This window comes from Artemia franciscana, chromosome 11 (genome assembly GCF_032884065.1).
Source record: "Artemia franciscana chromosome 11, ASM3288406v1, whole genome shotgun sequence".
Taxonomy (NCBI): Eukaryota; Metazoa; Arthropoda; class Branchiopoda; order Anostraca; family Artemiidae; genus Artemia; species Artemia franciscana.
The window spans coordinates 23,916,926-23,932,363 of NC_088873.1; the positions used below are offsets into that span (position 1 = coordinate 23,916,926).

At 36.5% G+C, this 15,438-nt stretch overlaps 1 protein-coding gene across 1 annotated transcript; it reads right to left on the reverse strand.

Moving 5' to 3' along the window:
- Positions 1–205: 205 nt before the first annotated feature.
- Positions 206–14,240, reverse strand: LOC136032993 (uncharacterized). Its single transcript, XM_065713519.1, has 2 exons — positions 13,994–14,240; positions 206–1,331 (listed from the first exon to the last, which is right to left on the reverse strand). Exons 1-2 carry the CDS (start codon positions 13,994–13,996, stop codon positions 303–305), a joined length of 1,032 nt encoding a protein of 343 aa, XP_065569591.1. The 5' UTR covers positions 13,997–14,240; the 3' UTR covers positions 206–302.
- Between the last annotated feature and the right edge of the window lie 1,198 nt (positions 14,241–15,438).

The window sequence follows — 15,438 nt, forward strand, 5'->3', positions numbered from 1 at the left end:
TATACAGTAAGTTACTTTGTTAAAGTAATTTCTACAAAAAAAAACTGAAGTCCAAGACTTTTATTTTATTATTGAAGTTAAGAACAAAGTATAATTCTTTTGGAAAAGAACTTAACCAGTGATATATTACTCACAAATTACGTGAGATCAAAGTTCAAGCGACAGGTTTTGTTCTCATGCATACGTTCCGTAAAACCGTCTTCAATTCAACAGACAAGAACAATATATTATCGACAGAACACCACAAATATGATAACAACAATAGAGACTAGAAAAAATGAAACTCAACCCTTAGATTGAGATCATACTTCACTGTCATTGATAGTTCTTCCCAGCTTTTCTTTAACCAAACGACTCAAAGCAGGACTCACGTTACATTTCAGAATGACATGGTTGCGTTTGAGTTTTCGTTTTTGAACACGAGATGGGGATAAAATGGATTTTTGAACAAGGCCAGTAACCTCTAAAAACCGGTCGTATGTGGTGTTAAGTTTTCGCTTAGGTTTTTCAGGGATTTTAGAAAGGGATATTATTTTTTGCTTATCAACATCTAATTTATTTGTAATCTTAGTGTCACTTTTTTCACCTAAAGCATTTAAATTAGTAATGTCTCTGAAACATTTCTTAGAAAACACTTGTTTATTTGGAGCAACTGTCTGCTTCTCAGTTGCTAAAAGGTCAATATTTTCTTTTTCGTCATTTACTTTAAACGGTTCTCTTTTAAATTCATCACACTTTCTCTTGGAACTATTGGTGTTTTCTCCATTACAAATTTTCAAATTCGTTATATCTTTTGTAAGTATATCTGCAACAGGCTGCAGATTTTCATCGTTCACCGTTTCGATGCCCTTTACCATCTCATTTACATCAGTGCTTGAACCTTTGTATGGATTATCTAACCTTCTGAAGTCACTGCTCTCATATTTCATAACCAGCCTCCTTACGTTAGAATCCAGTTGCTTTAGATTTGGTACACTTTGAGTCCGTTTCCGTCCACTGCCGGATTTCCGCTCGAGACATTCAAAAAGCTCTCTATTCTTCTTTTCCAGTATGTCAATCTGAATCTTTTGCTCAGCAAGCTCTCTGTCCTTGGTCTCTAGAGCATTCATAATCTTTTTCTGCTCCTCTCGTAAATTTGATTCAAATACAAGAAGACGACGGATTAGTGACCGCAATTGTTGTTGGACAACAATACTGAAGACTTCTGATTGAGGTAGAGTTTTGGTAAATCCATCAACTTGTTGGTACAGATTATAAGCTGCAAGGCGACCAGAATCTGCAGCGGACATCTTCTGGCTTTTTGCGTGTGGGGACGAAACGCAATGCTTCAACTAAAACAAAATAGATTTTAGAATTTGCTGAAGATAGGATATCCCCGGTTAAGTAAAATAGGGGAAAACCTGTTACAAAAAGCCTACCACAAGCTCTAGTAGAGCCAAATTTGCTTCTTACGTTACGTAAAGAAAAAAATCTCACAGAGAAGCAGAAACAACAGGTAAACATTAAAACTAATGAAAAAGAATATTTTGTTCGTACAACAATTAGTATAAAAACTAATTAAAGTTAGTAAAATAATTGACAATACAATGAGTGATAAAAAAAAGGGGGCGAGAAAAGCTCTTCTATATCTTTCTGCAGAAAAAAAATATTTGGATAATAATAGGGATTTTATTGAGGTAGAACGAGGTAGGCAAGGTTTAACTGAGTTAGGGAATAGTGAATCTGTCCGAGTTTTATAAAGAACAGTATTAGCGAAACATAAGCAATGTTTTGTTCTCTTTTCCTCAAGGATAACCAGATTGGCTCTGCTAAGAAGGAATTTATTTAAAAGATAAAACATTGTAGGAGCTCAACTCGTAGCCTAAAAGTGACCAATTCTAATTTATGTTGCACTCGTCACGAACGAAAAAAATAATAATAAAAATGTTTCGAAATTTGAAGGGTCACCGACTTTCAGAAATCATATACAGCCGGTGGCCCGTGCCAGGCATGGAGAAAAGTGTGCCAATCAAGGCAGAGCTCCACAAATTGGAGACTATGCCTATCCTGGAGGAACTGTGCCACACGTGCCAGAACTCTACAGCACATGTGGCACTCCAAGATGTACCCCAGGTGGCGGAAAGTACAGGACCCCTCGTCTAAATTAAGATACTTGTTAAATATCCCGACCTCGCTCAAGAAGTTAAGTTAGGTTGCTCACAATGAGATATACGTAAATATGATGAAAATATAATACTTTAGAACAAAATTATGAAAACTACAACAGAGAATTATGGAAAGCAGTTCGCGCAGAGCGCATTATGTTAAATTACCTAACCTAGCCTAATCACCCCTATATATTAAATATTTAATAAAAATATACCTACATCGAAGTTTTTCTCAATGAGACTATACTAATTACAACCTACTACAGACAGACAAACCGGTTTTCCTCAGATCTTACGGATGAAAATTCTAGAGTGTGGTCGAGATATTGAACAAGTACCTAAATTAAAATAATTCGAAAGAAACTAAGCTTGTTTCTGCTGTTGTTAGCAAATAGCATAGGAGTGTTTCTGAACTTTTAATACAGTTTTAAATCATCCAAGAGTGTTTTTTCGAATTGTATTTCAAAAAATATCCTCCCACAAATATATGGGAACAACTTTTTGCCACTCCGCATTTAGATTTCTACACCTCTAGAAAAAAAGAGAAATTATGACGACGGGAACACGCTGTAAATTTAGCTAACAAAAATGTAATATATCCATCTCTACAATACATATACAAACTGGTAAGCAAGAAGAACTGATTTTCCAACGAAAACGCTAGTTTTATATTCATGACATTGTTTCAGTAAATTAAAAAAAAACAATATTCAAAATTACAAAGCGTAGCCGAACTATATAAACCTTAAGGTTTATGCTTTCTCTGTAAGTCTTCTACAGATCTACATTGTAAATGTTCCAACGGTAATTCCACTAACAATTGGTAGTTGAGATTTAGTTTTGACCATCTACCAAAATATTCAATTCGTGTTTTTTATTGAAAAAAAGGTCAAAAACTGATAGAATAATGTTGAAATAAGGAATATTTTCCCATTTTTAGAAAAGTTTAGATAATTCTTTTAGAAATGTCACAGCAATGTCATAATCTGCGTCAGTAAATTGACAGATCTGAAAATCTCGAAAGATCTGCTGTCCTTTCAGTGTAAGTCGTAGTTGTAGGCTTGTCGTAAAGTTGCATATTTTAGATGGAACCTTAAGTATGTATTACTTAGATTTATGTTCGGCAGTCTTTGAGCTAGAGGAACTGAAACATTTGTCTTAATCGTGGCTTAATGCTGTAAGTGGGAGGCAACTGTTGACAACTTTCTCATTTTCAAAATAAGTCTAAAACGTGCCCTTGAGCAGGGTTACCAACAGGACACATTTTATATTAAAAGGACACATTCCGATGTGCCAGGACACAATGACATAAAAGGATAGAAAAAAGTGACATATTTTAGAAATTTGGGACAAAAAAGAACAAAAATGACACATTTATAAATTTACGACATAAAACGTAGTAATTTCCCTACTAGATATATACTTTGGTTAAAAAAAAGTCATTTTCCACCAAAGTAGTTTTTTTCTCTGTTTTTATTACTATTATTATTATTATTTTTTTTTAGCATCCAGGTTTCGCCAGAGATGTCGTAAGTAAATGATTTTCTCCGAAGTAAAGGATTTAAATGTTTAAATGAATTTCGTGCTCTCAAACTAAGCTCTTTTGTAAGAATGTTTTTATATGGATTATTTCGTTTTCATTATATTTGATATTAACTGCCCATAGATGTATGACATAAAACATTTTAGGTGTGATTATATGTAAAATCGTATCCTTAAGCTCGGAATTTAATCTTAGTTATGGCTTTACACATTAACTAAGAAGGTCCTTGGTTCAACTAATAAACTACAGGATACATCCCTCTATTTTCACTCTGAACATGTTTATTGCTTAAACCGATATTTTCGAACCAAAGGCTGTGAGAACTATTGAAAATTAAATTGAAGTACAAAAGGAGATATGTCAATTTTGACAGGATTCGTCCAGATTTTGTAAGAAACCAACATACAATAGGTACAACAGAAGCTTTGTTCTGCTTTAAATACATAGACCTGCCCCCGAGCTAACGCTTGAACTATATTCCTAGACAACCCAGAAAAATCATAATTTATAAACATCAATAGCCGTCCGTTGAACAAGCAAAAACTTCGCTCTGGCTAGAATTTAATCTACTTATTATGATGCAATATTGTAATAGATAATGTAGTACGCGGCAAAGAGTATGGGAAACTGATTTTGAGGCTTATGCCAGCTTTGCCTCTCACTTAGACTATCTATCATGGCTTTTTCTCCAATTAGCCAAGGTTTGATGGCAACTTGATTTCAATTCAAAAATAAATGGACTCTTTGACATATATCAGTCACCCATATTCTTTGGTATGCGGTAGTATCTTGCTGCTGTCACGCTTACAAGTCGCGACTCAGATTTTCACACTTCTGAAATAATTGCTAAAAGCTGTCTGCTAAGCTGTCCTCAAAGGGGAAGCCAGCAGGGCAATTAAAATCATGAGGATAAAACGGTGATTGAACACACATTGCCATAATGTTCCTTCCCTTAAGAACACCTTGACAAACGGTTTTTAGTAATTACCTTAAGGTAAAAAAATGTCAAACACGAGCTTTAGCCGTGACACTAACGATGCTTAAATGGCGCAGTAAAATGATAAAAATTGGATTTTAATCGCAAATTTAGGCATTTGATCAAATCGCCACAAGATATTTTCAAACAGTTCGTGGTAACGAACTGTAGTAAGGAGCGACCCGGCTCAATAGTAACCAAAACTCTAAAAAACGGAAAACCGAATCTAAAATTGATACCAATAGCTACAACAAAATAATCGCATTTTAATGCTGATTTGAAATATATAAGTTTCATTAAGTTTAGTCTAATCCATCAAAAGCTACGAGCCTGAGAAAATTTGCCTTATTTTAGAAAATAGGGGAAAACACCCCTCAAAGTCATAGGATCTTAACGAAAATCACATCATCAGATTCAGCGTATCAGAGAACACTACTGTAGAAGTTTCAAGCTCCTATCTACAAAAATGTGGAATTTTGTATTTTTTGCCAGAAGGCAGATCACAGATGCGTGTTTATTTGTTTGTTAGTTTCTTGTTTTTTTTTCCCGGGGGTGATCGTATCGACCCAGTCGTCCTAGAATGTTGCGAGAGGGCTCACTCTAAGGGAAATGAAAAGTTCGAGGGCCATTTTTAAGTGACCAAAAAAATTGGAGGGCACCTAGGCCCCCTCTCAAGCTAATTATTTTCTCAAAGTCACCGGATCAAAATTCTGAGATAACCATTTTATTTAGCATAGTTAAAAAACCTTATAGCTATGTCTTTGAGGACGACTTAATCCCCCACATTCCCCGTGGGAGGGGCTACAACTTACAAACTTCGACCAGTGCTTACATATAGTAATGGTTATTGGCAAGTGTACAGACGTTTTCAGGGGGAGGGACGTTTTATTAGTTGGGGGAGGGGTTGAGAAGAGGGGGATATGTTGGGGGAAGTTTCCATGGAGGAATTTGTCACGGGGGAAGAAAATTTCCATGAACGGAGCGCAGGATTTTCTAGCATTATTAAAAAAAAAAAAAAAAAAATAAAGTTAAAGTAAGGAGCAGCATTAAAAATTAAAATGAAGTGAAATTATTACGTATATGAGGGGTTCACCTCCTCCTAATACTTCGCTCTTTACACTAAAGCATTTTTAGTAATTTCAGCTATTTATTCTACTGCCTTTGTGATTCAGGGGTCCTTCTTAAGGAATTGGGACAAAATTTAAACTTCAGTGTAAAGAGCAAGGTACTGACGAGGGGGTGAACCCCCTTATATACGTAATAAAAACATATGAATACAGAAATTCGTTTTCTTAAACAGTAGTTGTCTACTGTTTTAAAAAGTAGAGTTGAGAGAAAGAGCCAAACTTTAGCGTAAAGAGTGGGGCGTTGAGGAGGGAGCAGCCCCTTTCATATACGAAGTAATTTCTATTCGTTTTAAGTTTTAATGTCGCTTCTTATTTTCCCTTAAAAAACTTATTTTTTTATTTAATAAATTACAGGAGCGTCTTGATGTCACGTTATGTCGGTACTTCACAAGTATAGGCACTATCCTCTGTCGGGGAAGTTTAAGAAGTCCATAGCGCGTAGACTTAAACCGACGATATTCAATCACCAAGTACAGATCCTTAGGACTACTTAAAGCAGAAAACTTCAAGAGTACCTAAAATAGTATTAAATAGTTCGTAGTAACGATCTATGAGTAAGAAGCTACGTGGCTCAATAGTAACCGAAACTCTAAAAACAAAATTGTGATATCAATAAACATATTGAGCTTCTTCATGGAGGAGGAGATTTCTGGCATGATTTTAAAAACAAACAGAAATTTAAAAAAAATTAAAATGGAAGTGCGGTAAGAAAAACTTTTCACCTGGAATCGTGCGCAAGAAATTTTCCTGTGAAATTTTCGGCTAGAATGGAGCTGTCTGGTGGGAATGTTCCTGGCAGAAGGAGGGGGGGGGGGGTTATTTGACATTGGAATAACTTTCCATGGAGTAAAAGATTTTTTTCATGGAGGGGAGCCTGATTTCCCAGCATTATTTAAAAACGATCAGAAATTAAATAAAAAACAAGTTTTTTCAAATGAAAGCAAAGAGAAACATCGAAACTTAAAAGAAACCGAAATTATTACAAGTATGATATTATCACAAGTGAGATAAACTACTATGGAAGCATATTTTAATTAAATAATTAATATATAGAGTTGATTAGGTTAGGTATTTAATATAATGGGTTCTGGGCGGCCTGCTTTCCACAATTATCTGTTGTAGTTTCCCCAATTTTGTTACTAAAGTATTATATTTTCATTATATTTAGGTATATTTCATTAGGATTAACCTAACTTCACTTCTTGAGCGGGGTCAGGATTACACGTAAGTACCATAATTTCTCTTCGTTTAAAATTTTTACCCCGCTAAACATACTTTTGTCTGAAACAACATCTTGTTTTTATCTTCATTTTAAAAGAAAACAGAAAGATATGCTTTGAAACTAATGTAATTTATGAGTTTTTCAATTAGGCCTACTATTTTCCCTCTAAATTGCTTATTTTGTTAAATCTCTTAGTCGTGAATTTGCAAACAGTAGAGGCTTTCAGCTTCAAATGTAGATCATCAAACAGTGAAACTTCAGAAGATCACAGCAAAAGGATCTCATTATCACAGTTACTTCGGTATCAAATATTCCACCAAATTTAATGAACCCTTGATGTGCTGATCTTCATCATCCAATTATTTATGAAGATACCTTGATATACCACCCAGGGAGAAGGATTTGGTAACTACTATATAATGTTTATCGAATCTTGCGTCCTTTTATAAACAGTACTCCCATGGTTGATTGGGTTTTGATTGAAGGCAACTTTGAGAAATAAGTTTCCTATCATTTGCTAGAAAATCAATTCCCGAATGAATGTTTTCAAATAAATTGTCATGATACCCAGAAAATGAAGCGACAAATTCGAGTGGTAAATGAATAATAATGTAAGATTGACGCAGTGCGAAAACGAGTTAATTCACAACTCGGTACTAAAAGAGCCAAGTCCTGAGAGGTTATAAAAGTGATCTAAGTGCTAAATCAGTGTAAAAGTAACCTAAGTCTTTGTTCGGTGCAAAGAAATCCAAGCTAAGTCTTATATTAGTAATAAATAAAAAAGAACAAGTTTTTTAAACGGAAAGTAAGGAGCGACATTAAAACTTAAAACGAACAGAAATTACTTCGTATATGAAAGGAGATACTTCCTCATCAACGCCCCGCTCTTTACGCTAAAGTTTGACTCTTTCTCTTAACTTTACTTTTTAAAGCAGTAAAAAACTTTAGCGTAAAGAGCGAGGCGTTGATTAGGAAGCATCTCCTTTCATATACGAAGTAATTTTTGTTCGTTAATGTCGCTCCTTACTTTCCGTTAAAACAACTTGTTCTTTTTATTTAATTTCTGAACGTTTTTGAATCAATGCATGTTTTAATTTTGGCTCTCCGCAGATGAATAATTAAAACGAAATTTGCATATTTTTTTTTTTTTGCTAAATGGCTTTCTCATAGTTTTGATTGAATGATTTTGAGAAAAAAGGAGCGGGGGAGGAGGTCTAGTTGCCCTCCGATTTCTGGTTACTTAAAAAGGCAACTAGAACTTCTAATTTTTTTACGAATGTTTTTAGTAGTAAAAGATATACGTCACTTGCAAATTAGCTTACGTAGCGAACTTCCGTATTCTCATGTTCTTATTATGTATACGAAGGGGTTCACCCCTCGTCAGAACCTCGCTCTTTACGCTAAAGCTTAAATTTTGTTCCAATTTCTTAAGAATGACCCCTGAATCACAAAAGCCGTAGAATAAATAGTTGAAATTACTAAAAATACTTTAGCTTTAAAAAGAGCGAGGTATTAGGAGGAGGTGAGCCCATCATATGCGTAATAATTTCTGTTCGTTTTAAATTTTAATGCTTCTCCTTACTTTCAGTTGAAAAAACTTTTTCATATTTATTTTTTCATTATATTTTTTTAAATTATGCCTGATAATCCTGCGCTTCCTTCATGAAAATTTTGTTGCCACATGACAAATTCCTCCAAGGAAAGTTCCCCCAACACATCCCCCTCTTCTCAACTCCCCCCCCAACCTAAAAATCCCCCTGAAAACATCTATACACTTCCAAATAATTATTACTATATGTAAGCACTGGTCAAAGTTTGTAACTTGTGACCCCTCCCACGGGGACTGTGGGGGAGTAAGTCGTCCCCAAAGACATAGTTATAAGGTTTTTTGACTACGCTGAATAAAATGGCTATCTCAGAATTTTGATTTGGTGACTTTGGGAAAATAATTAGCGTGGGAGGGAGTCTAGGTGCCCTCCAATTTTTTTGGTCACTTAAAAAGGGCACTAGAACTTTTCATTTCCGTAAAATGAGACCTCTCGCAATATTCTAGGACCACTGGGTCGATACGATCACCCCTGAAAAAAACAACAACAAAAAACAAACAAACAAATAAACACGCATCGGGTCAATACGATCACCCCTGGGAAAAAAAAATAAATAAAAAATAAACACGCATCCTTGATCTGCCTTCTGGCAAAAAATACAAAATTCCACATTTTTGTAGATAGGAGCTTGAAACTTCTACAGGTTCTCTTATACGCTGAATCTGATGGTGTGATTTTCGTTGAGATTCTATGACTTTTGGGGGTTGTTTTCCCCTATTTTCTAAAATAAGGCAAATTTTCTCAGGCACTCAACTTTTGATGGGTAAGACTAAACTTGATTAAACTTATATATTTAAAATCAGCATTATAATGCAATTCTTTTGATGTAGCTATTGATATCAAAATTCCATTTCTTCGAGTTTTTGTTACTATTGAGCCGGGTCGCTCCTTGCTACAATTTCGTTACCACGAACTGTTTGATTGGTTACTTCGAATCTCTGAAATGCCAACTTCGACGTAAATCAATTCTCCAACAAGGACATGCCCAGGTTTTCTGTTGGGGGGGGGGGTATAAATTGTTTTTAAAAACGCATCAGAAATTTGTTGATATAAATTTTGTTGTGTTTTTACGAGTAGGAAAAAAACATTCTGGGGGGGGGGTGAATTTCAAACCCGGTAACCAGGCCCAGGACACAGCCTTGAACACCGACTGTGAAAAACGCACTCACCACCTATGAGAGTTACGTGAATGAACCATGAACCATCACGCGTCGAAAAAAATACGAAATACTCAAATTTATGAAATAGGAGGCATGCCTCCACATATACTCCCTAAATGACCTCTGAGTGATCAAGTCAAAAATCAGAAAAATGAATAATTTCTGATACCACACTGGTTAAGAATGACAAAAATCGGACAGGAGTCTGATTGTCCTTCAATATCGGATATTTTATTGTTACCCTTTCATCATTACATGAAAAGGGTCACTTTATTTTAGAGGTTGATTTCTTAGGTTTATTTTTATTTTTCTGCTCTGAGCACAGCTAAGACTTATAAGCAGCCAAAGGGTGGTTTAGGGCATCAGAATTATCTTTCCAGGGCCTAATTTGATCCGTAGATCCAATCTTGAACGAGTAGATCCGTAGATCCAATGAAAAATATTTTGTACCTATATTTTATTTAAATATTTAGTTGGTATTTTGGCTAGGTTAGGTTAGAATAGGTTGGTTTATGTTACATATTTAATGTATGCTATGCTTTACCCCCACCTCACTAACATGCAAATATATAGCTCAAATTTGTTACTGAACTATTATAATTTTATCATACTTAGATATATTTCATTATGAGTAACCTAAATTCAATGCTCGAGTGTGTTCTAGCTAACAGGGAAGTACCTAACTCCAATGAGCCCTTCCCTAGGTTTCTACGACCATCTGTTCTATATGACGAGGAAAAGATTTCCTCGTCAGAGAGAAAAGATTTCGCGATGGGGAACTTAGTTCTGAAGGGTATCCCGAGCCTAATTAGAGTATTGTCCATTTAGCCTACATAATCAACAGTTAAATTATAGCCTTATCATGGGAACAGAGACAGGGCCGACAAGAGCCATATTAGATCGACGTCAGGCATCTACGCAGGAAATTTTTTTAGAGGGCCAATAATAAAAAAAAAATCTTTAACAATTTGAATTAGTAATTTGAACTAGTAAGGCAGGAATTTTGGGATTTCAAGGGGTTCTCCCCAACACCTCTCCCCTCACGTCAGGGTTGCTAACTGGACACATTTTATGTGTCCAGTTAATGGATGGTTAATTCGGAAAAATTAGAAAAAATGAGGTATTTTTAACTGACGAACGGGTGATCGGATCTTAATAAAACTCTAAATCCCGACCGGATGCTTATTTTAATCCCGACCCGACTTCTGTTTTAAATCCCAACCGGATCCGGTGACATTGGGGGGAGTTGGAGGGGGAAACCTGAAATCTTGGAAAACACTTAGAACGGAGAGATCGGGAAAAATAAGCACAAGTCGTAGATACGTGATTGACATAATCGGAACTGACCCACTCTTTTTGGGGGAGTTTGGGGGGGGGATTAATTCGGAAAAATTAGAAAAAATGAACTTATTTTTAGCTTACGAACGAGTGATGGAATCTTAATTAAATTTAATATCTGGAAGGATCTCGTGCCTCAGAGCTCTTATTTTAAATCCTGACCGGATCCGGTGACATTGGGGGGGGGGGGGGTGGAGGAGGAAACCGGAAATCTTGAAAACGTTTAGAGTGGAGAGACCGTGATGATACTTGGTGGGAAGGATAAGCACAAGTCCTCGATTCGTGATTGACATATCCAGACTGTATTAGTTCTTTTTGAGGGAGTTTGGGAGGGGGGGGGGGGTAATTCGAAAATTAGAAAAAATGAGGTATTTTTAACTTACGAAAGGGTGATCAGATCTTAATGAAATTTGATATTTAGAAGGACCTCATGTCTAAGAGCTCTTATTTTAAATCCCGACCGGATTCGATGACACTGGGGGGAGAGTCGGAGGGGGAAACGGAAATCTTGGAAAACACTTAGAGCGGAGAGGTCAGGATGAAACTTGGTGGGAAGAATAAGCAAAAGTCCTAGATATATGATTGACATAACCGGACCGGATCCGCTCTCTTTGGGGGATTCGGAAGGGGGGGATTAATTTGAAAAAATTAGAAAAAATTAGGTATTTTTAACTTACGAACGGGTGACTGGATCTTAATGAAATTTCATATTTAGAAGGACCTCATGTTTCAGAGCTCTTATTTTAAATCCCGACCGGATCCAGTAACATTGGGCGTATTTGGAGGGGGGAACCGGAAATCTTGGAAAACGATTAGAGTGGGGAGATCCAGATGAAACTTGGTGGGAAGAATAAGCAAGTCCTAGATATTTAATTGACATAACCTGACCGGATCCGCCCTCTTTGGGGAAGGTGGGGGGAGGGGTTTCAGTGCTTTAGCGAGTTCGGGGCTTCTGGACGTGCTAGGACGATGATAATTGGTAGGCGTGTCAGGGACCTTCACGAATTGATTTGATAAAAGTCATTTCCTCGATTCAACCACCTGGGGGGGGCTGGAGGGAGGGGAAACCATTCAAACGGAGGTATGTTTATCTTACGAATGGGTGATCAGATCTTAATGAAACTTGATATATAGAAGGATATCATGACTCAGATGCTCCATTTTCAATTTGGGACATAGGGGGTGGAGGGGGAATCAGAAATCTCGGAAAACTCTTAGAGTGGAGAGATCGGGATGAAACTTGATGGGAATCATAAACACAAGTTTTTGATATGTGATTGACATAACCGGACCGGAATTGCTCTCTTTGGGGGAGTTGAGGGGAGTTCTAATACTTTGGCGAGTTCAAGAATAAGTACAAGTTATAGATACGTGATTGACATAAGCGGACCAGTTCCTATCTTTGGGGGAATTCGAGGGATTTCTAGTATTTCGGCGAGTTTGGTGCTTCTTGACGGGCTAGGACGATGAAATCGACAACTCTAGTACCGAGTCTAATTTTAGCAAGTGCCATATGAGCTCTTGGCTTTTGTTTTTTTTTTTTAGCACCCAGGTTTTGCCAGAGAGGTTTTGTTGTAAGCAACGGATTTTCTCCAAAGTAAGGGATTTACATGTTTATACGAGTTTCGTACTCTCCCACTAAGTCAGTTTGTATGAGTGTTTTTTATGGATTTTTTCGTTTTCAGTTTATATTTGACATTAACTGGCCACTTTGAAAGAAATATTATCGAGTTTTCAGAGACTAAACAAGTATTTTCGAGTTTTTGAAATTTCAAGATGGACATATTTTAGCTAAAAATAACACTTTTTTGGATGCTCAGCACGGACCAACAAGTTGGGAAACCGTGTCTCCCGTATGTCCCTGACCGAGTGAGTACACTCTAAAGATTTTTTCTTTGTTAAGAAGTTCATGTATTTTTCAGATATGAACTATTTTTAGATAATGTAGTGGTTTGGGTCTTAGGTATTACAGGTCAAAGCCAATGGAAAGAGAAGGGATGGAGCTTGATTCCTATTAAAACTACTTCTCAAGGTAGCAAAATGCCCACCACCCCTTTCTCGCTTTAATAGTTGCAAAGGGTTCAAAAACTCGGGTAAAATTCTAGTTACTTGACTTCTTGCTATCTCAGAAATGGTTTAGGTTAGGAAAATGAAACTTTCAGGGATGAATCTACAGACTAAAGTATGCCCCGGGAAGGTATTTTGAAGCAACTACCTCCACTCCTTCTCCCTCTAGATGGCCCTGACCTTTTATGACCTTTAAAATATGTGTGTTATAAAAGTGAAACCTTGCAAAATGGATCTTCTGCTTGATTGAAGCACGACAAAATTGTTTTCAGCTTTATAACTTTGCTCAATTTCATTTTATAAGGTTTTAAAGATATGCAAATACATTTTCTAAGTTTTGAAAGAAAACATTGATATGGCTCAAAATTCTACTCAAATAACAGGAATTGCATTTTCAGAACTAAAGGCAGAGAAAAAGTAACTAGTAACTGAAAATTAAGGTAAAATGTTGTTTTGTCAAAATTCCAATAGGCATAGACCTGTCATGTAGGCAAATTTCAGGGCCCTCTAGCGGGAGAAGAAGTGGAGGTGGGTACAGTGGGTACTTTAAAATACATTCCCGGGACATACTTTAGCCTGTAGACCCATCCCTGAAAGTTTCATTGTCCTAACCTAAACCCTTTCCGAGATAGCAAGAAGTCAAGTAACTAGAATTTTACCAGAACTCTTTTGACGATTTCTTTTTAGGGAATGATGAGTTTTTGTGGCCTCGAAAGGGCTTAGAAGTATTGAATAGCCCAGGTCTCTGACGGATTTTTGCGAACCAATCTATATGTGCTACAATAGATAATCAATGTTCTTCTTACCATAACCTCTGTCGTTCAGTCCTTAGTAAATGCTTCTTAAGATGACACAGAAGTTGAATAAAAACTGGCTGAGGACTGTCAGTAGCCTAGACTCTAAAATTAATATAGGAATGCAGACAGGAATGATGCTTCAGCTTCGGTTCGGGTAACCCTCTGTTGAGCGATGACGGTGGTTTCCGATAGCATAAATTTGCAATAATGGTAGGTGTGGCAGCATCAATAAAACTACAGCCAATCAAAACTTAAGAGCTCTTCATCCTGGAGGAATGACGAAGTAATAGATCTACCGGATGCTGGCTCTTCATTTACTTTAGGTTGGTTGATTTGAGTTAATTCAGCTTATCTGAAGGAGTAAACTGTGTATAAATTTAGATAGTAGGCCTACAATCATTACCTATCTCAACCATTAGACAAAGCCGAAAGGAGATGCAAGTGCTCCGGAGAACAATTAAACAAGTAGAAAAATAAGCGATATTATATTTTTTCACGGGTCGACAAGTCACATTTTTCTTGAACTCCAAGCTTGGCTTCTCTTTTGTAACACTAACTTTTAAAGAATCTAATTTTAAATTAATTTATTCCAGTATAAATTTAAAAATTGGTAATTAGTAATGTGATGTTATTATTAGATGTTTTTAGAAATACAAGTGGGTTTCAAAATCTTGAGTTGATTTCAAAGGCATTTTCAGAAAGATTATGCTAAAATACGTGTTCCAGGGCAATATGCACTGGACCGCTGATGACAGATTAAATGGGAAGAGCTGTTTGGACGCGCCGATTATGTAGTAGCCAAAGATTACTGAGTTTGATCATACTATATAAATTTATATACAGTTGAAGGAATCACCGTAAAGAAGATAATCCTACTTTTAACTCGTGCCTTGAACTGGCCGCAGAGCAGAACATAAAAGGGACGAAGGGGGGAAGCACCCCGGGGCTGCGGCGAAACAAACCAAAGAATAAAATCATAAAAAAATCCCAAAAAATAGAATTAATCCAACGTTTAAATCGTTTAAATTGTGATACCCGAATACTTTGTCAAGCATAATAATACGTAGCCTCTGCCCTTTCCTTCTTGTTTTACTTTAAGGGTTTATTTGTGCAATGGGATGACAGAGCAATATAATGGGCATGGGTGAGGCTCCAACGGCTGTTGCTGCTTAGCTAGGTAGATAGCCTATATAGGCTCTCCTGTTTATTATTAAGAGTTTTCCGGGGGTACCAGTCCACAAAAACATAGGGGCGGTTTTTTTTCTGAATGAAAAATACAAAAAAAGTATTTTTCATAATCTACCCCCACCCCGATTGGTACCCTAGCGAATTTCCTCATTTTCCTCTAAATTTGTCTGGCTTAGGGGTTTTGACAAACCCTCCCTCTAAGATGTAGAATCAAGCATAGGCGCCTAATGACAAAATGGCACTTTTATTTCGTTTAACGTTTGATT